Here is a 26,525-nt window from a genome sequence, read left to right on the forward strand (position 1 = left end):
TCTCCAACCCAGAGTGCATTCTGTACCCTTGCCAGCCTCAGATCTTCCTCCAAGTGGTGCTCAACATGGAGGAGCATTATTCATCAGCTGAGGGAGGGTGGCAGGAGGTTTCCTTGCCTATGGTGGGCCTGATGTCATGAGACTTCACGGGGTCCAGAGTCGATGTTGAGGACTCCCAAGGCAACTCCCTCCCGACTGTATACTACTGTGCCGCCACCTCTACTGCCCACCTGATGGGACAGGACACACCCAAGGATGGTGATGGTGGTGTCTGGGGCATTATCCAATTTTGGCACAAGCCCACAGATGTTAGTAAGGAGGACTTTGCAGGGTCGACAGGGCTGCGATTGCCTTTGTCGCTTCCAGTACCTGGGTCAATGCCAGGTAGTCCGTCCAGTTTCATTCCTTTTTTGAGACTTTGTAGTGGTTTGTTACAACTGAGTGGCTTGTAGAGTCAATCACATTGCTGAGAGTCTGGAGTCATGTGTAGGCCAGACCAGGTAAGGATGACAGATTACCTTCCCTAAAGGACAAGAGTGAACCAGATGGGTTTTTACAACAATCGATAATGGTTCCATGTCATCGTTAAACTTTTAATTCCAGATTTTTATTGAAATTGATTTCCACCATCTGCCATGGCTGGATTCGAACCCAGGTCCCCAGAGCATTACCCTGGGTCTCTGAATTACTAGTCCAGTGACCACTACACCATCACCTCCCCATGATCCCACGGTTCTAAAATTGAGTTGCATATGTTAAAATTTTCCAGATTAGTCATGAGCTGCACTTGGAATTCCTCTCCTCTGTACAGCTGCTTTCAGACGGAGATGTTGATCGCACCTTTGGACTTTTCAGTCTTGCGATTTCTTGGTGCTAGGTGTTCACCAGCAAGTACCGGTCCCCCACCTGGATAGAGTGATACAGATATCACTTTGACTCGACCAATGACATAATCCAGGAGGTGCCAGTGCTTTGGACCATAAGACCATCAGACATAGGAGCAGAAATTAGGCCATTCAGCCCATCGAGTCTGCTCCGCCATTCAATCATGGCTGATAAATTTCTCAACCCCATTCTCCCGCCTTCTCCCCGTAACATTTGATCTCCTTACCAATCAAGAACCTATCTATCTCGGTCTTAAATACACTCAATGACCTGGCCTCCACAGCCTTCTGTGGCAATGAATTCCATAGATTCACCACTCTCTGGCTAAACAAGTTTCTCCTCATCTCTATTCTAAAAGATCTTCCCTTTACTCTGAGGCTGTGCCCTCGGGTCCTAGTCTCTCCTACTAATGGAAACATCTTCCCCACATACACTCTATCCAGGCATTTCAGTATTCTGGAAGTTTCAATCAGATCCCCCCTCATCCTTCTAAAGTCCATCGAGTATAGACCCAGAGTCCTCAAACGTTCCTCATATTGTTCTCGTGAACCTCCTCTGGACCCTCTCCAGGGCCAGCACATCCTTCCTGAGATACAAGTCCCAAACCTGCTCACAATATTCTAAATGTGGTCTGACCAGAGCCTTATAAAGCCTCAGCAGCACATCCCTACTTTTATATTCTAGTCCTCTCAAAATAAATGCCAACATTGCATTTGCCTTCTTAACTACCGACTCAACCTGCAAGTTAACCTTAAGAGAATCCTGGACTAGGACCCCTTTGCACTCCAGATTTCTGAATTCTTTCTCCATTTAGAAAATCGTCTATGCCTCTATTCTTCCTACCAAAGTGCATGACCTCACACTTCCCCACGTTGTATTCCATCTGCCACTTCTTTGCCCATTCTCCTAACCTGTCCAAATCCTTCTGCAGCCTCCCCGCCTCCTCAATACTACCTGTCCCTCTATCTAACTTTGTATCATCTGCAAACTTAGCCAGAATGCCCCCGGGTTCCTTCATCTAGATCATTAATGTATAAAGTGAAAAGTTGTGTTCCCAACACTGACTCCTGCGGAACTCCGCTAGTCCCCGGCCACCATCCTGAGAAGGACCCCCTTATCCCCACTCTCTGCCTCCTGCCAGACAGCCAATCTTCTCTCCATGCTAGTACCTTGCCTCTAACACCATGGGCTCTTATCTTACTGAGCAGCCTCCTGTGCGGCACCTTGTCAAAGGCCTTCTGGAAGTCCAAGTAGATAACATCCATTGGCTTTCCTTTGTCTAACCTGCTCGTTATCTCCTCAAATAATTCTACCAGATTTGTCAGGCATGACCTCCCCTTGATGAAACCATGCTGGCTTTGCCCTATTTTACCATGCACTTCCAAGTATTCTGAAATCTCATCCTTAATAATGGACTCTAAAATCTTACCAACGACCGAGGTCAGGCTAATCGGCCTGGAATTTCCCGTCTTTTGCCTCACTCCCTTCTTAAACAGGGGGGATACATTAGCAATGGGACCCTCCCTGACTCCAGTGATTCCTGAAAGATCACCACTAACACCTCCACTATCTCTTCAGCTATCTCCTGCAGAACTCTGGGGTGTAATCCATCTGGTCCAGGTGATTTATCCACCTTCAGACCTTTCACTAGGATACTTCTATTTGGTTTTGTATTTGTCCTTCTGGTGAAAACGGGTGTTTGTAATAACAAGGCCATGCTGAGCAAACATTGTCAGCAGGAGGACACAATTTCCATTGGCTTTTCCTACCCTGTTTTTCCCAATGGTTCCTCTCCAAACATTGGAGTCACGGCTAACCCTGGCATTCAAGTCCCACAGAAGTATGATATTTTCTTCTTTTAGTACAGCAGTGGGGACTTCAAAAGATTTTACTCCAACATCATGAACTCTCATTTTGTATAATAACCTATTATGTGGCACCTTATGAAATGACTTTTGGAAATCCAATTTCACTACATCTACCGGATTACTACAATTCAAGGAACAGACTTTTTAAATTCCGGAGTTTATTAAATGCCTAAGGAGTCAATAAAACGTTGACACAATCCATCCCTGAAAATGTGAGTTAAAAAAACTATAAATGGTGAAAGTCTAAATAAAATGCCTGCAGGTACCTATTGTTCAAGATAACTCTTGCAGTACGAGGGGGGTGTTGTCGATTAAAAGCATTTGCCAAACTTACAGGACAATTTTCAAAACTATTTATAATACAATTTTACTGCAACACTGGCCCAGTTGGATCTTTGTAATTACAAGGGAAACATTTAAAAAATAAACAAGTCACAAAAGTGAAGTTATGAAATCTAATGACAGCAAATTTTTAAAACATTTTTGAAAGACAAATCTACTAAAGACTGTGCATCTCAAATATTACAACTGGAATTTCAAACTGGAAATAAAACTTGATATTACCAAATCAAATTCACCAGCTTGCAAGTTACAAATGTTCCCCTTTTCACGCCAGCTTAGATCAGCTAGTAGCATTCTCAGCTAAGTCAGAAGATTGCAGATTTCAGCCACCACAGCAGATCTGAGCATATAATGTATGTGCAGTGCAGTAATGAGGAAATGCCATGTTGTCAGGGGTGCTGTTTTGCAGTGAGGCTTCAACCATTAAGTCTTATGAACCAATTTTTTTAAAAAAATGTTTAAATTACACTGACTCAATTCCTTCCCCGATTTTGATTGCAGTTTTCATGCTTGGAGGTTATTTAAGGAAAATGATTGGCTGGATTTGTTCAACCATTTCAACGTTGATGTTTTTTTCTCCCTTGCCGTCTTTCAAAATTGAAATGTGGGAACAGAGACTGTGGAGTAACTGTCCATGTGGCACCATTGTGACTGCTGAAAACATCCCTTGATGGCATCACTGCTGCTGCAACTTTCCAAAGCCCCATCTATTGTATAACTTGGATATTAATTTCAAATTTGCACTCAAGTATTTTACAGAAGCATTTATTCTTCTAACAATTTGTCAAATTAAAAAAAAAACTGAATTCTGTCAGCCTACCTTTCGGACAGAAAATTGCTCAATTTGATTATTCTTCCTTCTGAAAAGCTTCTGGACTTCTATGAACACTTCTTGTGCCTTGTCAGTCTCACCTGTTGCTCCCTGGCATGCTGGATTACAAATAAAACAGGATTTTTGTAAGTCTATCAGCTCAAAATTTCAATACGCAACAATGCAGCAAATAAAGTAAAAGTGAAACAGAAGTGAAAAGGCAGCCATAAGAAAGACCATACCCTAATTAACTTCTATGAATGTTTACTAAACAGTAATCTATTCTTCTGAGTGTGTTGATGCTGTTTCTCATTTGTTGCGAATATCCAATGGATATTCAAATAATCATTGGTTTTAGGAGTGTAACTTTTAGCTTGGGAATTGAACATTTTAAATGTAAGGCAAATGAAAATGCCTGGTTTGAGAAGCTGGTAAAATAATTGCTAATCAGAGGGTGGCCAATGTTTGTTTTATAACGTCATAGTGGGAAGTATTGTAAACTAAACAATGGACTACCCCACTAAGCTTCTTAGTGGAGATGGGATGTTTACAGCTGCCTCAATAAGGGATTTAAATTATTGATATGGCTTCCCAGAACAAAGGGGTGGCTTGGAGGTAAGTAGTTTAAATCGCTATCTGGGACATCTCAGATGTTCCACGTTGCCATGTTGCTAGATTTCAGGGAGTTTTATTTTGGTTTTAGGTTTTACCTGCGTGATTTCTCTCAGAAACAGGCAGTTGGAGTCTGGGTCTGGAGCAGTTTTGAGGAGCCAGAGAAAGGATCTTTCAGGAGAAGTAGACCAGTAGCAGAGGGCTATCAGAAATTAAGGGCAGAATATGACGCTCAGTGTGTGGGCACGCGCCCGACACGCCCGAGTGTAAAATGGCGCACGATGATGTCAGGCGTGCATCCCGACGTCATCACGCAGTCTTGTGACATTTCCTTCGACGAGCGCACACCGGAGTTGGCTGCGCGCCCACCGATAATTAGAAGGCCTATTAAGACCGTTAACAATCTAATTAAATTCAAATTTATGCTGCCTGTCCAACCTTACGGTTGGCAGGCAGGAGAAAAGGCCTAACAGCCATTACATTTTTTAGGAAACCTCATCGACGAGCGGATAAAAACTTTATTTTAGAATTAAAAACATGCCCCAGCTCATGTGACAGTCACATGAGGGGGCATGTTTTATTAAATTTTTATTCTCTTCATTATTTTTTCTTTTACACAGTGCTTCAATCATCCTGAGACAGCTCTTTCTCATGCATGCGCAAACTGCGCACTAGGCCCGCTGGCCCATCTTCCCTCACCCGCACGGGCAATGCTCAGCTCTGCCGCTTGCGTTCCACGCTGGGAGGGCCTTAACTGGCCCTCCCGCGTGAAATCACGGTGCAGAGCCGATCGGTGGTGGTTGTCGGCTTCCCGGCTGCCCCCGCTGAGCATCCCCGCCAAGGGCAAAATCCTGCCCGAAGAGTTATTTCTGATTTGAAGACAATAAGCAGGTTTGCAGGGAGACCCATGCTTGAGCTGGGGAGTCCACAAATGTGTGGTGCTGAAGGAACGTTGGAGGGTTCACCTAGCCAGATGCTAGCCGAAGGACCCCAAGAAATCACATACCTCAGAATAGCAGGAACACTGAGGGGGATCAAAGTGAATACCTGACAACTGTGGCATACTTTGGTTTGGTCCCAGGGGAAGTGAAGGAACACTCAAGATCCTGTAAAGTGCAGGGGAACTCTTGGGTGGAAAGAAAAGTAGAAAGAGAGGTTTTTGGTTGAGATTTTCAGGTTTAAAGAATAAGTGTTTACGAAATGGTGTTAAGTTAGTGGTGCTGTCTTGTACAGTAAAAGTTTGTGTTAAAATGTGAAATCTTGTGACGGAATTCTTTCAGTTAATAACAGGGAGTTTAAATTTCTTTTTTTAAAGTTACTCACCTCTACCAAGATAACATGCTCAGTAATGATATGGAGCATCATGATTCTATGGCACAATTGGCAGGATTCCATTAGAGTTGTTTTTAAGTTAAAAAAAAACTTTGAAGTAGATGGCATTTAAAGTTCTGCTCCTAGGTAAAATTAACATCCTTGTTTTCAAATCCCTCCTTGTCCTCTCAGCCCCTCCCTATGTCTAAAACATTCTCCAGTCCTACAACCCTCTGAAATCTGGGCTCCTCCAGTCCTGCTGTGCATCTCCAATAACAATCGCTCGAACCCTGGCAGAAGTGCCTTCAGCTGCCTGAGTCCTCAGTCCTGCAATCTCCTCCCCAAAATTCTCTCCCTCATGTTCCTCCACTAACATGCTCCTTAAAGCCTACTTATTTGACTAAGCTTTCGGTCATGGGGAGGCAATGGCTTAGTGGCAGCGTCGCTAGCAACCCAGGGACCCCGGGTAATGGTCTGGGGACCTGGATTCGAATCCTGCCAAGGCAGATGGTGGAATTTGAATTCAATTTAAAAAAATCTGGAATTGAAAGTCTAATGATGCCCATTGTTGATTGTTGAAAAAACCCATCTGGTTCACTAACATTGTAATAAATTGCTAAATCTGCTGTCCTTACCTGGTCTGGCCTACATGGGACTCCAGACACACAGCAATATGGCTGACTATTAAATGCCCTCTGCATTTAATAAGACAATGAGGGATGCGTAATAAGTGCTGGCCTGGGCAGTGATGCCCACATCCCATGAACGAATAAAAAATATCAGCCAACATCCTTTTATATGGCTCAGTGCCAAATTTTGTTTCATAAGCTTCCTGTGAAAGGGACATTTTACTAGGTTAAAGGTGCTATATAAATCCAAGTTGTTCCTGTTATTTGGTCTCAAGTTCAAATCCAGGCACAGCCAATCAGGAAGTCTCACCGCCCCAAATTAAAAAATTTAACAAAGCACTCCCCTAGTTAACTCTGAGGTTTTGAAACAAACTAATTTATTACATTTTTGCATTTTTAAACTCTTAACAGATAATCAAGGTAAGTTTACCTCTATCAAGTTGCTGGGGTGTCAACATTACAATAAATTGCTAAATTCTATTCACAAATAGACAGTGCTGCAAATCTGCATCCTCCTTTTGCTCTTTCTGCTCATCAATGTATCAGACTACAGCTTTTAAATTAGTCCTCTTTAGCGGAACAAGAAATTAGCCTTAGTTGGATGACCTTCAGCTTCTCTTGGGAGAGGGGGGGTAGGGAAGAAATCCTCCGGAAGATGCTTGGATCACAGCCTTAAGGATCTGTGTGGGCAGGGGAAGAAATGTGGGGGGGAAGAAACATTCCTCTGAAAATGTCAGGTGACAGCAAATTGTGGCATACAGGCTTTTTGGTATTACACAGATTGCATAGAGGAGACAATGCAAGCTGCCAACCCAAAGGTTCAGAGGAGAATTTGTTTTTTTTTAAAATGAACTCTTCACGATCTCTCAGGAATGGTATCAGATTTTATTTTTTCATGGGATGCGGGCGTCACTGGCAGAGCCTGCACTTGTTACCCATCCCTTGAATTGCCCTTGAACTGAACATTTCAGAGGGCAGTCAACCACATTGCTATCGATCTAGAGTCACACATAGATCAGACAGGGTAAGGATGGCAGATTTCCTTCCATAAAGGGCAATAGTGAACAAGAAAGGTCCTTAAAACAATTGATGATAGTTTCATGGTCACCATTATGGAGATGAGCTTTCTATCCCCATATCCCAAAAGCACTGGTCTGGGCCTCTGGATTACTAGCCCAGTGACATTGCCATTACGCCACCATCTCCCTCTCTATAGATTTATCGATTCCTCTATGCAACTCCTTTGCTGGTATTTTGATAGATTCAGGTAAAACCATTTCCACCAGCAGGAGAATTTGTAAGCAAAGCATACAGATTTTAAGTAACTGGCCAGGGCTGAGGGCTGGGGGCAAGGGCGGGGATGAAGGGAAATGAGAATTCTGTTTTGCTGGGCAAGATATGATCTGGAATGTGCTGCATGGAAAGGCAGTGAAAGCAGGTTCAACAGTGGCTTCCAAAAAGGAAATGGTACATACTTAGAAAGAAAAAAAATTGTAAGGCTATGGGGGAAAAGGACAAGGAGTGGAACAAACTGAGCTCTTTAAGAGAGATGACAAAGGACAATGGTCTGAATGGCCTCCTGCTGAGTTGTATTATTCTCTACTATAAAGCAAGGCACAAGTAACTGCTGTGGAACTGGTAAAGTAACCTCTATGTATCCACTTGGACTTTTGGAGGTGTCATAGCAACAAAGAACACACTCCACTGTCCATTTTGGAAGTGTTTGGAACCTGATGTTTCTAGGATCTTGGAACAAAATGTAAGCACATGTTTGGAGAGGAATTTGGTACAATTAATATTTAACAACTATGGCCCTACAAGTATCTTAGTTCAGATTAATAAAGTGGATGAATAAGAGGAATGGCAATTTCTTGTCCCAAAGGAAATGAGGAGCTACCTTTGAATGGAAACCGGGATACATCCTAAGAAGCAGAGGTGATACAGCTGGTCCTTGAACTCATGATGCCACATGATTCACATTGCAGAATTAATGGGAGGCATAGGCTTCACCATGCTACATTTCCAGAAGTTGAACTCCAGAGGTGAGGTGACAGTGACTGCCCTGGACATCGGGGCAGTATTTGACCGAGTATGGCCCTAGCAAAACTGGAGTCAATGGGAATCAGGGGGAAAACTCTGCACTGTTGGAGTCATACCTAGCACAAAGGAAGATGGTTGTGGTTGCTGGAGGTCAGTCATCTCAGATCCAGCGCATCACTGCAGGAACTCCTCAGGGTAGTGTCCTAAACCCAACCATCTTCAACTGCTTCATCAATGGCCTTCCATCATAAGGTCAGGAGCGGGGATGTTCGCTGATGATTGCACAATGTTCAGCACAATTCGCAACTCCTCAGATACTGAAGCAGTCTATGCCCAAATGCAGCAAGACCTGGACAATATCCAGGCTTGGGCTGACAAGTGGCAAGTAACATTCGCACCATACAAATGTCAGGCAATGACCATTTCCAACAAGAGAGAATCCAGACATCGCCCCTTGATGTTCAATGGTATTACCAGCGCTGAATCCTCCACTATCAACATCCTGGGGGTTACCATTGACCAGAAACTGAACTGGACTAGCCACATAAATACTGTGGCTGCAACAGCAGGTCACAGGCTAGGAATCGTGTGACAAGTAACTCAGCTCCTGAGTCTCCAAAGCCTGTCCACCATCTACAAGGAACAAGTCAGGAATGTGATGGAATACTCCCCACTTGCCTGGATAAGTGCAGCTCCTACAACACTCAAGAAGCTGGACACTGTCCAGGACAAAGCAGCCCAATTGATTAGCACCACATCCACAAACATTCACTCCCTCCACAACCAACGCACAGTAGCAGCAGTGTGTATCATCTACAAGATGCACTACAGGAATTCACCAAGGCTCCTTAGGCAGCACCTTCTAAACCCACAATCACTACCACCTAGAAGGACAAGGGCAGCAGATAGATAGGAACACCACCACCTGGAAGTTCCCCTCCAAGTCACTCACCATCCTGACTTGGAAATATATCGCCATTCCTTCACTGTCGCTAAGTCAAAATCCTGGAATTCCCTTCCTAACAGCACTATGGGTGTACCTACACCACATGGACTGCAGCGGTTCAAGAAGGCAGCTCACCACCACCTTCTCAAGGGCAACTTGGGATGGGCAATAAATGCTGGCCCAGCCAGCGAAGCCCACATCCTGTGAATGAATAAGCCTAAAATGGCTTCTGTTAGAAGTCTGTCCATCAGCTTTGTTGTAACAAGTCATAGGTCATAGTGCAATCAATGCATCAATAACCGAAGTACTTGCAGCTCAAATCAAATTTTTGTCTCTTTATGGCCTCAAATTCCTGGGGAGTGCTGCCAAGATAGGTGGGGTGGAACTTGGGGGGGGGGGGGGGGCGGAATTAAACTGATTAATTTGGGGTTTACTCAGTTGCCTTTGAACAGCACACAATACTTTCCCAACAGGAATACCCCTGGGTTGGTGAAGTCCCACCCCATAGTTATGTCTCCCACAGCACTAGGTGTTACACCCTTGTTTGAACAAAGATGTAAAGATAAGCCCAGTGACTACAGGCCAGTCAGTTTAAACCCTGTGATGGGGAAGCTTTTAGAAATGATAATTTGGGAAAAAAATTAAGTCACGTGGGCAAATTAAGGAAAGCAAGCATGGAATTGTTAAGCGCAAATTTTTTTTAATTAATTTGCTTGGGATTTTTGATGAGTTAATAGAGAGGGTTGATGAGGGTAATGCTGTTGATGTGATGTACAATGACTTCCAAAAGGTATTTGATAAAATGCCACACAACAGACTTATGAGCAAAGTTAGAGCTCGTGGAATTAATGGAACAGTGGCAACCTGGACGTGAAATTGGCTGAGTAACAGTAGTGATGAATGGCTGCTTTTTGGACTGGGGGAAGGTTTATAGTGGAGTTCCCCAGGGATCGGTGTTAGGACTCCACTCTTCCTGATTTATATTAATGACATAGAACTTGGGTGTACAGGGCACAATTTCAAAATTTGCATATGAGGCAAAACTTGAAAGCATTGTGAACCATAAGAAAGATAATGTAGAGCTTCAAAAGGACAGAGAGGTTGGAAAGGGCGGACAACTGGCAGATGAAATTTAATGCAGAGAAGTTTGAAGCAATTCATTTTGTAGGGAGATCACAGAGTCAATATAGGGTACAATTCTAAAGGGGTGCAGGGTAAGAGGGACCTGGGTGTATATGGGCATAAATCATTGACGGTGGCAGGAAAGGTTGAGAGTGCAGTTAATAAAGCATATAATATTCTAGGCTTTATCAATAGCAGCATAGTGTACAAAAGCAAGGATGTTATGTTAAATAAAAACAGAAACTGCTGGAAAAACTCAGCAGGTCTGACAGCATCTGTGGAGATAGAAACAGTTGTTATGATAACCCTGTATAAAACACTGGTTCAGCCTCAACTGCAGTATGCGTCTATTTCTGGGCATCACGCTTTAGGAAGAATGAGAAGGCATTAGAGAGGTTGCAGAAAAGATTCATGAGATTGGTTCAAGGAATGAGGAACTTCAATTATGTAGAGAGATTGAACAGGTTGGGACTGCTCTAATTGGTAAAAGAAGCGATGGCAACATGAGGAGCAACTTTTTCACGCAGCGAGTGGTTAGGATCTGGAATGCACTGTCTGACTGTGGTGGAGGCAGGTTCAGTTGAAACTTTCAAAAGGGAATGGAATCATTATCTGAAAAGGAAAAACTTTTTACAGCAATGGGGAAAAGGAAAAGGAGCAGCACTAGGTGAAACGCTCCTTCAGAGGGCCAGCACAGATATGATGAGCTACAGACATGATAAGCTGAATGGCCTCCGTCTATGCTGTAACCATTCCATGATCCTATGATAAAACAAGTACCCATTCTGACATTTCTCGTGAGGTAAGATGGAGTTGTCTGCCCCCACCCAAATCCCTTGGTTACGTTACTGTCTGGCTTTATTCTTTACCGATTTGGTAGGTCCCCCATAAAGACTTCCCATTCTCCAATCCTGCCCTACTTAGCAGTGTTTATGATGTGTGTGGAGCATACACGCTGTAGAGGAAAGTCAACCTTTCTACATACCACACTTCCATGATGGTCCACCTCATCCATTTTCATGTTATTCAGGGAATAGACGATACTATTTCTGGTGGTTTGATGGTAAAAAAATCTTTCATCTAAGGGCAGAGCTCATCTTTTATGGACAAGGATCAAACTTAGTAATGTTATAATATCACAAGGAAAAGTCTTGAAGGAGGTAGTCTCTCTTCACATAATATATGATAGAATTCTTCATCAAGATAGAGAGTGACATAGTTAATTCTGAGACTTGGGTCCTGAATCTTAACAACGGGAACTACGATGGTATGAGGCTCGAGTTGGCTATGATGGATTGGGAAATGTTACTTAAAGGGATGATGGTGGATAAGCAATTGCAGACATTCAAAGAGCGCATGGGTGAACTGCAACAATTATTTATTCCTGTCTGGCACAAAAGTAAAACAGGAAAGGTGGCCAAACCATGGCTTACAAGGGAAATTAAAGATTGTATTAGATGCAAGGAAGAGGCATACAAATTGACCAGAAAAAACAACTGACCTGAGAATTGGGAGCAGTTTAAAATTCAGCAAAGGAGGACCAAGGGATTGATTAAGAAGGGGAAAATAGAGCACGAAAGTAAGCTTGCAGGGAACATAAAAACTGACTGTAAATATTTCTATAGGTATGTGAAGAGAAAAAGATTGGTGAAGACAAATGTAGGTCCCTTACAGTCAGAAACAGGGGATTTTATAATGGGAACAGAGAAATGGCTGACCAACTAAATACACACTTTGGTTCTGTCTTCACAAAGGAGGACACAAATAACATACCAGAAATGTTGGGGAACACAGGGTTTAGTGAGAGGGAAGAACTGAAAGAAATCAATATTAGTAGGGAAATGGTGTTGGGGAAGTTGATGGGATTGAAGGCCGATAAACCCCCGGGGCCTGATAATCTACATCCCAGAGTACTTAAGGAACTGGATGCATTGGTGGTCATCTTCTGAAATTCTATAGACTCTGGAACAGTTCCTACAGATTGGAGGGCAGCTAATGTAACTCCACTATTTAAAAAGTGATGGCAGAGAGAAAACAGGGAATTATAGACCAGTCAGCCTGATGTCAATAGTGGGGGAAATTCTAGAGCCCATTATAAAAGATTTAATAGCTGAGCAATTGGAAAACAGTGGCAGAATCGGACAGAGTCAGTATGGATTTATGAAAGGGAAATCATGCTTGACAAATCTACTGGAATTTTTCAAGGATGTAAAGAGTGGAGTTGATGAGGGGGAGCCAGTGGATGTGGTTTATTTGGACTTTCAGAAGGCTTTCGGCAAAGTGCCACATAAGAGATTGGCATGTAAAATTAAATGGGATTGGGGGTAATGTATTGAGATGGAGAAAAGTGGTTGGCAGACAAGAAACAAAGAGTAGGAATAAACAGGTCTTTTTCCAAATGGCAGGCAGTGACTAGTGGGGTACCCAGGGATCGGTGCTGGGACCCCAGTTATTCACAATATATATTAATGATTTAGATGAGGGAATTAAATGTAATATCTCCAAATTTGCAGATGACACAAAGGCTGGGTGGGAGGGTGAGCTGTGAGGAGGATGCAGAGATGCTTCAGTGTGATTTGGACAAGCTGAGTGAGTGGGCAAATGCATGGCAGATGCAATATAATGTGGATAAATGTGAGGTTATCCATTTTGGTAGCAAAAACAGGAAGGCAGATTATTATCTGAATGGCTATAAATTGAGAGAGGGGAATGTGCAACGATACCTAGGTGTCCTTGTACACCAGTCGCTGAAGGTAAGCATGCAGGTGCAGCAGGCAATAAAGAAGGCAAATGGTATGTTGGCCTTCACAGCGAGAGGATTCGAGTACAGGAACAGGGATGTCTCGCTGCAATTGTACAGGGCCTTGGTGAGACCACACCTGGCATATTGTGTGCAGTTTTGGTCTCCTTATCTGAGCAAGGTTGTACTTGTTATAGAGGGAGTGCAGCGAAGGTTTACTCGACTGATTTCTGGGATGGCGGGATTGACATATGAGGAGAAATTGAGTCGATCAGGATTATATTCGCTGGAGTTCAGAAGAATGAGGGGGGAATCTCATAGAGACATATAAAATTCTAACAGGACTAGACAGGGTAGATGCAGGAAGGATGTTCCCGATGGTGAGGGAGTCCAGAATCAGGGGTCACAGTCTGAGGATATGGGGTAGATCATTTAGGACTGAGATGAGAAGGAATTTCTTCACCCAGAGAGTGGTGAGCCTGTGGAATTCGTTACCACAGAAAGTAGTTGAGACCAAAACACTGTGTGTTTTCAGGAAGGAGATGGATATAACTCTTGGTGCGAAAGTGATCAAAGGGTATGGGGAGAAAGCGGGAGCAGGCTATTGAGTTGGATGACCAGCCATGATCATAATGGATTGCAGAGCAGGCTCGAAGGGCCGAATGGCCTACTCCTGCTCCTAGTTTCTATGTTTCATGCTTCTTCCAAGAGCTTGTCATAGTGTTGGGGCACTCCAGCAGCATGTGGAAGCTGCTTTGTCAAAGACAGATAAAACATTAGCCAAGGTAGGCAATTTCTTTTCTGAATATACTTATTTTGCTGCAAAGTAAACAATGACAGAGTTCTAGATCCTATACTTCCAGCTGAAGGCCTGAAGGAATATTCATCACAGTCAGTAACCAGGCAGAACACAAGAACAAGAACAAGAAACAGAAGACTGAGAGTGAATGGTTTCCTTCATTTTTTAAAAAACCTATCAAGAAAGCAATTTATTGTATTTACAAGGCTTGCTCTCTGTAAATAGCATAGCTTCACTAACAATCTACAAAGGTTTTTTTCAAATGACTTAAAACTCTGAGGGAGTTAGGGAAAAAAATAGCCTACATTCACATGTTTGACACCCATCATGCCTATGTTACTTTACACCCAACAAACCACAATCAAGTCTTCAAATCTTGGCCATGCAGCACATTGTTAGCCTAGTATTTATCATACTATTATAGGATGCATTTTTCATACAAAAATAACAATGTTGGAACAAACCTGCAGTCAAATAGGCGTAATAGCATTGAGACCACCTGGACTCATTTTTAAGCCGTGCAAAAGACTTGCATGCATCCTTGAAATTCATTTCTATCATGCTGCACCAACCTGAAAATAGGAACAAATCTCAAGTTAAATACAAACATGAACCAACTGGGTCAATAACAGGTCACCTAATCTAATCTGATGTTTTATCCTTTAAGCAGCTTCCTGGAAGATATAATAATTTTCATAGCGTTATTAGAATTTATTGCACAGTATAATCATAGTGGGGGGTGAGGGGGGGGGTGTGTGCGTGCGTGTGTCTTAACCGAATTAAAGGCAGCAGGTCTGAAGGCTTTGATGTATCAGAAGGTAAGCTCAGTTTGAAATGTTAAGTAGGTAAACAATGGTGAAGTTTTAGAATGTGAGGTGTAAAGGGAACTTATGCATTTTTAAATAAACCAGAGTGGGTGAATTCAAAAGAGGGGGCGAAATGTTTCACCTGGCGAGGAGAAGTTAAGAAACAGTGCGTTTATTTTTCCCTAAAATTACTGATAAAATTGGTACTATGATAGAATTTTATTATTAGAGAGGTAAAGTCCAAAGACATAGTGAAACAATGGGAATTTGTATTCAAAGTGGAAATCTGTATATAGGAGCTGAGGTTGATGTGTAGGAAAGAAGGAATTCTAAGATCTAACAAGTGTGAAAAGCCTCCAGCATCTAAGCCTCAAGCTGCTGTCTAAAGGAACTGAAGTTAAGAAAACTCACTTTGAATTCAACTGTTCATGATATCGTGTTACTTTGCCTAGGTCTTTAAAAGTATGGGCAGAATTTTGCCGTCGGTGAGCAGGGGGCAGGGCCCACTCGCCGATGCGTAAAATGACGCGGGATGATGTTGGGGGAACCCCCGACATCATCCCTCCCCACTTAAATTTTCAGGAAGGTGGGGGCACAACGAAATCAACTGTGCGCCCGCCAACCTGTCAATGGCCAACTGAGGCCACTGACAGGATCATTAAAACAATTAAAGGACATGCCCGTCCAACCTTAAGGTTGGCAGGCAGGCCAGGAGCCCCGGCGAGCAATAGAGAAAACATGAAACCTCATCCACCGGTGGGATGAGGTTTCATGCAGAGTTTTAATTAAGTTAGTATGTATATTATGGACATTGTCACATGAAGGAAACATGTTAGGGAACTTTTTTTTCTATTTTTCATATTTTTAAAAATGTAAGCGATCTCCCTGAGGCAGCACTTAGCCTCAGGGAGATGAGTGCACTCTTTAATTCGCACGCGCGAAAGAGCGCACTCTCGATTTTATGGATTCCTCCCTGCCCACACAGGAAGTGCATAGTGCTTCCCGCCGGACGTCATACTGGGCGGGCCTTAATTGGCCCGCCCACTTAAAATGGCGGCGGGGCCCGCTTCTCTGGCGGGGATCAGCTCCCCGCCCGCTGGAGATTGGGTGGGGCCCGCCCACCTGACAGGCAGAAAATTCTGTCCTATGTGTTTTTACTGTTGCCTTAACTGAGGTATAACTGGGAGTTAGATTAAGTAGGGGATTTAGAAGTTATCTTATTGTAGTAATTTGTAGATCTAAGTATGCACTTAAAATCATTTATTCTTTTAATAAAGATTTAATTTAGTTTTGTAAGAAACCTATAAGACTTGGTGAGCTTTTTAGTGAATTCAAAGCCCACATCTCGAAATAAGTACAAACTGCAAATAGTTGTGGCAGCTGCTTCATATTTCACTCTGGGATTTGAGCAGCTTGGCATTTACCATCTGCCTGCCATAATACAATTTAATATATTGTAAAGGTACATCTACTGTATGTACTTTCATGCAACATTAAAAAAACTCATACCCCACTCACCAAATTCCAATCCTTTTCCCCTCTTCTCCCCAAAAATCTTTACTTCATGCAATATTACAAAGCTGTAAGCCACCAAATTTCAACCAATATATTCTTTTCAAATATTATTCTGCTCCTCTGGTGCTGATATTTAAAATGAAAATTTTCTCTTTTCACTTCAGTCCACACCCACAGTTACCATTTTAGGTTCCATTCCCTCTGGTTGGCTGACTCTTTTTAATATAATTCTGCACCAGATGCCTGAACTCAAGAGGCAAGGGAAACTTTTTTTTGAAAAAAACCCATCACAGCGAGGGAGGAGTTCAGTGAACTTCGGCTGATGGGAATTTACTGGTACATCTTTGGCCTGATGGTGCACATTATAAGGTAAATCACAGGAAGCACACAAACGTTTTACAAGGTGACTTGTCCCATCCTTGTAGCATGTTATAAATTTTTGATCTTGTCCTCCAGCTCCTTCAGTGAGCCCAGGGCTGCTTCTATCCTCTCCAAATGCTACTGCAGAGAGGATCCAGATCAGCACAAACCTCCTCCAACCAAATCCTTCCTCCTTTAACTTCTACAAACAACTAGTTGCCTCTAGACTAGAATCCCTTCAAACTCCATGTTGGCCACTCTCAAGCTAATCTCAGTTTGTCCTAAATGGAAATGTTGTCTGTTTTGCTTAGCCAAGTTCAGGGTACGTAGGTAACTGTTGGCAGAGCCTAGGCTTTGGCATCCTCAAAAGATTACTAAAACCACGCAGCTAACCAATATCAGCTAAGGGGGGCTGGGATAGCAAACTAATGGCATTCAAAACAAAAAGGGTCTAGGCTCAGACGTTTACAGCACAGAAGGAGACCATTTGGCCCATTGTATCCACACTGGTCAACAAAGATCTGACTACACTAATCCCATTTTCCAGCACTTGGCCCATACCCCTGGAGGCTCTGGCAATGCAAGTAAATATCTAAATACTTCTTCATTGTTACGAGAGTTTCTGACTCAACTACCCTTTCAGGCAATGAATTTCAGACTCCCACCACCTTCTGGGTGAAAGAATTTCTCATCGCCCCTTTTAGCCTTCTTTTTAGCTTAAATCTATGCCCCCTGGTTATTGACCCCTCAACTAATGGAAAAAGTGACTTCCTATGCACCCTATCTATGCCCCTCAAAATCTTATACACCTCTATCAGACAAGGTCCAGTCAGCAAACTGAATGCCAGATTATTAAAATTTAATATATATTTAGGAAATTAAATGAGTAGACTACTACCTAAATAGTTTATCATATCTGGAGGAGAAAAAAAAATTCAAGTGTTCATCCAGTTAATGTCTAAGATAGGAAACAGAGTTGGAAAAATCCCTGCATCGAGTGACAGATCTACTCTTCAGGTTCCATTAGTGACCAGGCTGGCCGATAAAAAACTGACCACTAGGGGCTGCAGGCCTACCCAGTTTACGCGCAAGATTATAGACTGAGCCATAGCTGGTTGACTGAATTCTAAACTTCCATCACCAGGCGTGTCACATTTGAGCCACCTAAAATCAAAAAAGACCTCGCTCACCTACCTTTTATTATTCCTTCTCTTTTCCTTGCCTCCCACCAAACCCAAGAGGAATAGCCATTACTTGAATCTCTGAGCATGAGCGATACAGAAATGCAAGTTAGATGCAAGTGTATACCCTGGATGAATTTTTGTCTTGTGCACAATATGGCCTCACTTCATCTTAAGCAGAGAAGCATTATGCAAGTAATAAATCATTCAGATTGAAATCGCTACTTTTAAACTCCCAGTATGAACCTCAACCCATGGAAATAAAACACTTACCTATCTCATAAAGGCATACATGTTGGATTTCTCGCTGATCTATAGCTAGTTCTAACGCAGTTTGGAATGATGTCAAGGCACTGTTAATTTTACACTAGAGGAAAACAAAGAGTGATTTTAAATCCATGCCCAATAGAAACATTTCCAACATACAAAGGAGACATTTTGCCATTTTCGTTCCATACTGTAGCCGCCTTTATACTGTTTTTCAGCCATCAGCATTCCAGATGTGCGAGTTATGCATCCAGTGGCACCAAAACGACAACATTTGCATCTGTTCTAATGTGGCCTGGTGTCTAATTTCATTTGATTATACTTCCATGAAACGCCTTGGGATTTTTTACTACATTAAACTGCTGCAGTTCATGTGGAGTAGGTACACCCACAGTGCTGTTAGGAAGGGAGTTCCAGGATTTTGACCCAGCGACAATGGAGGAAGTGAAATAGTTCGAGGAATCTGCAGGTTGAAATGTTCCCATGCATCTGCTGCCCTTGTCCTTCTAGGTGGTGGAGGGCACGGGTTTAGAAGGTGTTGTCGAAGAAGTCTTGGCAAGTTGCTGCAGTGCATCTTGTAGATTGTAACATAGAAAATAGGGGCAGGAATAGGCCATTTGACCCCCTGAAGCTTGCTCCACCATTCAGCTATATCATGGCCCATCACCTACCTCAACTCTATTTTCCTACACTATCCCCATATCCCTTGATGTCTTTACTATCTGGAATTCTATCAATCTCTGTCTTGAATGTGGTCAATGACTGAGCCTTCACAGCCCTCTGGGGTAGAGAATTGCCAAGGTTCACCTCCTTCTGACTGAAGAAACTCCTCCTCATCTCAGTCCAAAATGGCCGACCTCTTATTCCAAGACTGTGACTGCTGGACCTAAACACCCCAACTAGGGGGATCTTCCTTCCTGCATCTACCTTGTCGATTCTCGAAAGAATTTTCCAAGTTTCAATGAGATCGTCCCTCATTCTTCCAAACTCGAGAGAGCACAGGCCCAGTCTCCTAATAGGACAATCCCAGCCTCCCAGGAATCAATCATATTTTTTCCAATTTATTCTTTCACGGGATGCGGGGTTGCTGATCGTGCCAGCATTTATTGCCTATCCCTAAATGCCCCTTGGGAAGTTGATGGTGAGCTGCCGCCTTCAACTGCTGCAGTTCATGTGGCGTAGGTACGCCCACAGTGCTGTTAGGAAGGGAGATCCAGGATTTTGACCCAGCGAGAATGGAGGAAGTGATATAGTTCGAGGAACCTGCAGGTTGAAATGTTCCCATGCATCTGCTTGCCCTTGTCCTTCTAGGTGGTGGAGGGCACGGGTTTAGAAGGTGTTGTCGAAGGAGTCTTGGCAAGTTGCTGCAGTGCATCTTGTAGATTGTAACACACTGTGTGTCAGTGGTGGTGGCGGGAACGAACACTGAAGGTGGTGGGTGGGGTGCCAATCAAATAGATGGATTTGTCCTTGATGGTGTCAAGCTTCTTCAGTGATGTTGCAGCTGCACTCACCCAGGCAAGTGGAGAGTATTCTATCACACTCCTGACTTGTGCCTCATGGGTGATGGACAGGCTTTGGGAAATCAAGGGGGGAGTTACTCGCAGCAGAATTCCCAGCCCCTGACCTTGCCCTTGTAGCTACAGTATTTAGATGGCTGGTCCAGTTCAGTTTCTGGTCAATGGAAATTCCCCAGGATTTTGATAGTGGAGGATTCTGCAATGCCAATGAATATCAAGGGGAGATGGTTGCATCCTCTCTTCTTGGAGATGGTTAATGCCTGGCACTTGTATGACACGAATTTTACTTGCCACTTATCAGCCCAAGCATGAATGCGATCCAGGTATTATTGCATATGGACACTGTTACCATCAAAGCTGATGTAACTGCGGGGATAAAAGCTGATGTAACTGCGGGACAAGTCAAATCCCAAAGTGAAACCTGGCTTGATGGATCTTAACTTTTATATATATTTTTTTTTAAAAACTGTGGAGGGCAGCCACTCTAGAGATTCAAAGGTGTCTGCCAGTGCACTTTTAACACAAAGAATAAAACTTTTATTAAACAAGAATAATGAAATATATCACACTAAACAAAAAGGTTAGATTTCAAAATAAATGCCAGAAAATAAATCAAATCACAGTATTCCTTCACAGATACAGACAAATTTGTAAAGATAATAAGTTACAAAATCTCTTATACTAATATTCGGAGTAAGTATGCCGTATATGTGGACTAATAGACAAACTGTGGTCGGAGATACCACAACCCAAAGTGATATGTCAGATGCTACCAAAGCAAATTGTATGAATTTCTCTTTGACCTCCAGACGCTTGTTACACCGCCAACCCATCTCACCGAAACTTGTCTTTCTTACAGGGCTTCCAATCTCCACACTCAAAGGGCTTGCATCTTGGGAGTCTCCCTCAAATGGTGTTTTCACTCAGATGTCTTTAACAAGGATGCACCTCCAGGATTTCAATCTCTCCTTCCGATATTCCTTTCCCCTGGATATCCACATATACTCACTTCACCTTACACACACATTTTCAGATATTCGGCCATGCAAAGCAGAACACCACTGCTCCAAAGGGTACCCTTGCCCTTACAGCCTACAGCACGGAGTCACCAATTTTCGGCTGCCTCCTCGGATCTGCAGGCTTCTCGCAAGCCCACTTTGCTCCAAGTCTGCTCCCCGCAGCTTTCTCTCTAATTTGGAGCCTGTTTCTCTGCTCCTTGCTCTTAACTTCACTTAACCTGTTTTCAAAATCCTGTCCTCGTCTCTTAACCGTCCTTCTTGGGTCTGCTTCCGTCCCACTCCCTGGTTTGGGACCAGCTTCTTGATTTGGGACCTTCTTCCTGTCCCCCATCCCGTGTGCTGCTCACTGGGGCACTTTCTCTGGAACAGTGTTCCTCTTCCAGGTCACCTGACCTTTTCATGCTATTTCACTTTTCCTCCTTTCTTCTTCTTCTGCGCAAGCACACGGGGCCAGCTTCCAGCTGAAGAAATAACAAAAACGACTGCACAGGGCTGTTTGCCAGCCTGAAAACACAAACATGCACCAACCTTGCACATGTGGCCATCCTCTGGCTGGCATGTTCGCAGAACCCAAAGATGGTAAAAAAGAATGAACTGCGTGTGTACAGCCATTCCACGGCTGGTGCATGCGCTGGAACCCCCCCCGCTCCCTGCTGGGAACGGTATTTTTCAAACTGCAATTTAAAAGGTAACTATTTTCGCTCCTTGGGGGTTCTTCACAACATGGACTGCTTCAGTGTCTGAGGAGCCACAAATCATGTTGAACATTGCACAATCAGCAGCGAACATCCCCACTTCTGACCCTATCATGGAAGGAAGGTCATTGATGGTTGGGCCAAGGACACAACCCTGATGAGCTCCTGCAGTGATGTCCTGGAACTAAGATGATTGACCTCCGACAACCAAACCATCTTCCTTTTTGCTAGGTATGACTCCAACCAGGAGAGAGATTTCCCTGGTTCCCATTCATTCCAGCTTTGCTAGGGAACCTTGATGCCACACTCAGTTTAAATTCTGCCTTGATGTCAAGGACAGTCACTCTCACCTCGCCAGTGGAGTTCAGCTCTTTTGTCCTTGTTTGGACCATGGCTCTAATGAGGTCAGGAGCTGAGTGGCCCTGGTGGAACCCAAACTGAGCATCAGTGAGCAGGTTATTTTTGAGTAAGAGCCTCTTGATGGTCAACAACCCCTTCTATCAATTTGCCGGTGATCCAGAGTAGATTGATGGGGCTGTAATGGTCGGGTTTAATTTGTCCTGCTTTTTTGTGCACACGACATACCTGGGGAATTTTCCACTTTGGCGGGTAGATGCCAATGTTGTAGCTGTACTGGAGCAGCTTGGCTAAGAGCGCAAGACTTCAATAATATTGTTGGAATCTTGTCAGGTCTCATCGCCTTTTCAGTATCCAGTGCCTTCAGCTGTTTCTTGATATCATATGGAGTGAATCAAATTGGCTGAAGACTGGCATCTGTGATGCTCTGGACCTCAGGAGTAGGCAAAGATGGGTCATGCACTTGAACCTTTTGCCTGAAGATGGGTGCAAGTGCTTCAGCCTTCTCCTTCACACAGATGTGCTGGGCTCCCCCCATCATTGAGGATGGGGATATTTGTGGAGCATCCTACTCCAGTGAGTTGTTTAATTGTCCACCACCATTCATGACTGATGTGGTAGGACTGCAGAGCTTAGGTCTGATCCACTAGTTGTGGAATCACCTAGCTCTGCCTATTGAGTGCTGCTTTTGCTGCTTGGCATGCAAGTAGTTCTGTGTTATAGCTTCATCAGAGTGACACCTCATTTTTAGGTATGCCTGTTGCTGCTCCTGGGATGCCCTCTCACACTCTTCATTGAACTAGGGTTGATCTTCCAGCTGGATGGTAATGGCAGAGTGAGCAATATGTTGGGCCATGAGTTTACAGATTGTGGTTGTATATGCTGATGGCTCACAATGCCTCATGGAGGCCCAGATTTTTGAGTTGCTAGATCCGTTCTAAATCTATCCCATTTTGCATGGTGGTCGTGCCACACAACACAATGGGAGGCGTCATCAATGTGAAAGCAGGGCTTTGTCTCCAAAACGACTGAGTAGTGATCGCTCCTACCAATACAGTCACTGACAGATGTATCTGTGACAGGTAGATTGGTAAGGTTGAGATCAAGTAGATTTTTTACTTATAGGTTCCCTCACCATCTGCCGCAGACCCAGTTTAGTAGCTATGTCCTTTCGGACTTGGCCAACTTGGTCAGTAGTGGTGCTACCGAGCCCACTGATGGACATTGAAGTCTCCACCCAGAGTACATTCTGCACTCTTGTCATCCTCAGTGCATCTTCCAAGTGGTGTTCAACATGGAGGAGTCCTGATTCATCAGCTGTGAGGGGGTAGTAGGTGGGAACTAGCAGGAGGTTTCCTTGTCCATGCTTGACTTGATGCCATGAGACTTCATGGGGTCCAGAGTGAATGTTTAGGAATCCAAAGACAACTCCCTCATGGGATCACGAGAAAGAGACTTCAAAGGGACCAGAGCTTCTCAAAATTATATTAGGTTCATTAATTATTTATTCTTTCATGGTATGTGCGTGCTGCTGGCAAGGCCAGCATTTGTTGCCCATCCCTAATTGCCCCTGAACTGAGTGGCTTACTAGCTGCTTTATAGGGAAGTTAAGAGTCAATCACATTGCTGTGGGTCTGGAGTCACGTGTAGACCAGGATGGGGTAAGAATGACAGATTTCTACCCTGAAACGATATGAGCGAACCAGGTGGGTTTTTAGTTTCACGGTCGCCATTACCAAGACTAGCTTTCAATTCCACATCTTTTTTATTTTTGAATTTAAATTCTGCCAGCTACCACGGTGGGATTTGAATCTATGTCCCCAGGGCATTAGTCTGGGCCTCTGCATTACTAGTCCAGTGACATTATCATTACATCATCACCCCAAATGGTTAATCCAAGCAAAATGCTCACAATGGTGAAGAGTTAAAACTTCCTAATTTTAACTAAAGCTCAGCAGAATTTTGTTTATTTTACACAAACCATAAAATACTTGTGAAATCATTTACCATCCAGGCATTTGAAATAAGACAGGATAAGTAGATTCAAAAAAGGTATTGGTTAAATTTCTGTGGACAGAAGGAAGGAAAGAAAATGGCAAAAAGGCAGGTTGAGTAGGATAAAGTCCATCGACAGATGTGACAACTACCTTTGTTCCTAAACAGGAAATGTTCATTTTTATTTCTGCTCATCACAAATATTTTAAGTCTATGAATACAAACAAAACTGTACCTCCAATCGCTGAATTCTCCCCTTGAAAAACAGAAACAATGAAGAGTCTGGATAAATGGCTTCCTTTGTCTGCAGGATTTCTTTTGCCTCCTTCAACCCAGCTTGCGCATCGATGCTATCCAAAGCAAAGAAAGGGCGCACCACTGTATGGTACCAGAGCAAAGCTAATCTAAAAGATAAAACAGAAAAATATTATAATTTGTGCCCTCCTTAAAACCTGCTACTTGTTCTGAGTAAGAGGACTGCTTTCTGCAGGCAAGTCCATGACTCCAGGGCCAAAACAATATACCGTAAAAAATTAACCTTTTCACGCCGCTGATATGCTGCCTGTAAATTAGTACAGGATGTGGCTACGTGGTTTCTCTACATGATGGATGGCTCTCTGATAGCTGAAAGCCCAAGATGATACCATCTATGTATTCAGTTTATGAAACTCGACAACTGCCTGTAAGCTCCTCTGCCATATAACCTATCAAGCTTTCAGTCACCTCTCCTAATAGCTCATGTGCATCAATGTCAATTTTTGTCCCATTATGCTCCAGTGAAACACCTTACGACATTTTACATGGATAGCACATTTTTAGACGTGGTGACTTCACAGCTTACAGAAGTACAGACAGAGGGGGAATGGGTGACCATCAGTCAGAAGAAAGGTGTCAGGCAGGTAGTCAGGTACTCCCCAGGGTGCATCTCGCTCAAGAACCATTTTTCTGTGTTGGAAAACATAGTGATGGTTCCTCTGGGGAGTGCAGCCACGCTCATGGCACTGTGAGTGGCTCAGCTGCACTGGGTGGGGGGGGGGTGGAAAGAAGGGAAGAGCAATAGTGGTAGGAGACTCGATAGTAAGGGGAACAGTCAATGTTTCTGCAGCCGTATATGTGACTCCAGGATGGTATGTTGCCTCCCTGGTGCCAGGGTCAAGGATGTCACTATATTGCCCTGCAGCTGTTCAAAGGGGGAGGGAAAACAGACAGAGATCGTGGTACATATTGGTACCAACGACACAGAGAGAAAGTGGGGTGAGGTCCTGCAAGCAAAATTTAGGGCGCTAGGAAACGCATTAAAAAACAGGACCTCAAAGGTAGTAACCTCTGGATTACTTCCGGTGCCACATGCTAGTAAGTATAGAAATAGGAGGTTAGTCCAGATGAATGCGTGGCTGGAGAGATCGTGCATGGGGGAGAGCTTTAGATTTCTGGGACATTGGGACCGTTTCTGGCGGCGGTGGGACCTGTACAAGGTGGGTGGTTCGCAGCTGAACCAGAATGGGACCAACATCCTTGCAGGGAGATTTGCTAGTGCTGTTGGGGAGGGTTTAAACTAACTTGGCAGGGGGATGGGATCCTGAGAGGAGGTTCAGTTGGGGGAGGTGCACAGCCAAAATTGGAAGAGAGAGCAAGTGAGTCTGGAAGGCATAGAAATTATAGGCCAGTTAAGGCACAAGGGAGTTTGGCAAGGTTGGATGGTATTTACTTTAATGCCAGGAGTCTGACGAAGAAGGCAGATGAGTTGAGGGCACAAATTAACACATGGCAGTATGATGTCATTGCTATCACAGAGACAAGGTTGAGAGAGGAGCAGGACTGGCAGCTCAATAGTCCAGGATATAGGGTCTTCAGGCAAGACAGGGAAGGAGGTAGAAGAGGAGGGGGTATCGCAATATTGATCAAGGAATCAATTACAGCAGTAAGGAGGGATGACATCTTAGAAGGCTCCTCAAATGAAGCCATTTGGATAGAACTGAAAAAAAAAGTTTTTCTGCTGGGAGTGGACTAAAGGCTCCCAAACAGCCAGAGAGAAATAGAAGAGCAGATACGTAGGCAAATTTCAGAGAAGTGTAAAAATAATAGGGTGGTAATAGTGGAAGATTTCTACTTCCCCAACATTAACTGGGTTAGTCATAGTGTGATAGTTTAGAGGGAGCGGAATTCTTAAAATGCATCCAGGAGAGCTTTTTAAGCCAGTACACAGACTGTTCTCCAAGAGAGGGGGTGGTCCTGGACTTAATTTTAGGGAATAAAGTGGGGCAAGTGGTAGAGGTATCAGTGGGGGAGAATTTTGCAGATAGTGATCATAACTCCGTTAGATTCAAGGTTGTTATGGAAAAGGACAAGGATGGGACAGAAATCAGAGTACAAAACTGGGGGAAAGCCAATTTTAATAAAATCAGATATGATTTGGCCAGAGTGGGCTGGGAGCAGCTACTTTTAGGTAAATCTGTGTCAGAGCAGTGGGACTCATTCAAGAAGAAAATAGGGAAATACAGGGCCAACATATTCCAGTAAAGACAAAAGGTGGGACCATCAAATCCAGGGAACCCTAGATGTCGAGGGATATACAGGATCGGATAAAGAGAAAAAGGGAGGCTTATGGCCGATAAAAGGGCTCAAAACAGCGGAAGCCCTAGAGGAGTATAGAAGGTGTAGGGGGGGAACTTAAAAAGGAAATTAGGAGAGCAAAAAGGGGCATG

General features: G+C 43.6%; 1 protein-coding gene across 1 annotated transcript in view; it reads right to left on the bottom strand.

The window, feature by feature from the left end:
• The window catches only part of ttc39c (tetratricopeptide repeat domain 39C), a 127,055-nt gene that overhangs the window by 30,153 nt on the left and 70,377 nt on the right, over positions 1-26,525 (bottom strand). Inside the window, exons 6-9 of the mRNA XM_041190568.1 lie at positions 24,056-24,224; positions 18,241-18,334; positions 14,570-14,677; positions 3,916-4,025 (exon numbers count right to left, since the gene is read on the bottom strand). Of these exons, the coding sequence (XP_041046502.1) occupies positions 3,916-4,025; positions 14,570-14,677; positions 18,241-18,334; positions 24,056-24,224 (481 nt within the window). The remainder of the gene's footprint in view (positions 1-3,915; positions 4,026-14,569; positions 14,678-18,240; positions 18,335-24,055; positions 24,225-26,525) is intronic.

The sequence above is a fragment of the Carcharodon carcharias genome, chromosome 6, assembly GCF_017639515.1.
Source record: "Carcharodon carcharias isolate sCarCar2 chromosome 6, sCarCar2.pri, whole genome shotgun sequence".
Classification (NCBI taxonomy): Eukaryota; Metazoa; Chordata; class Chondrichthyes; order Lamniformes; family Lamnidae; genus Carcharodon; species Carcharodon carcharias.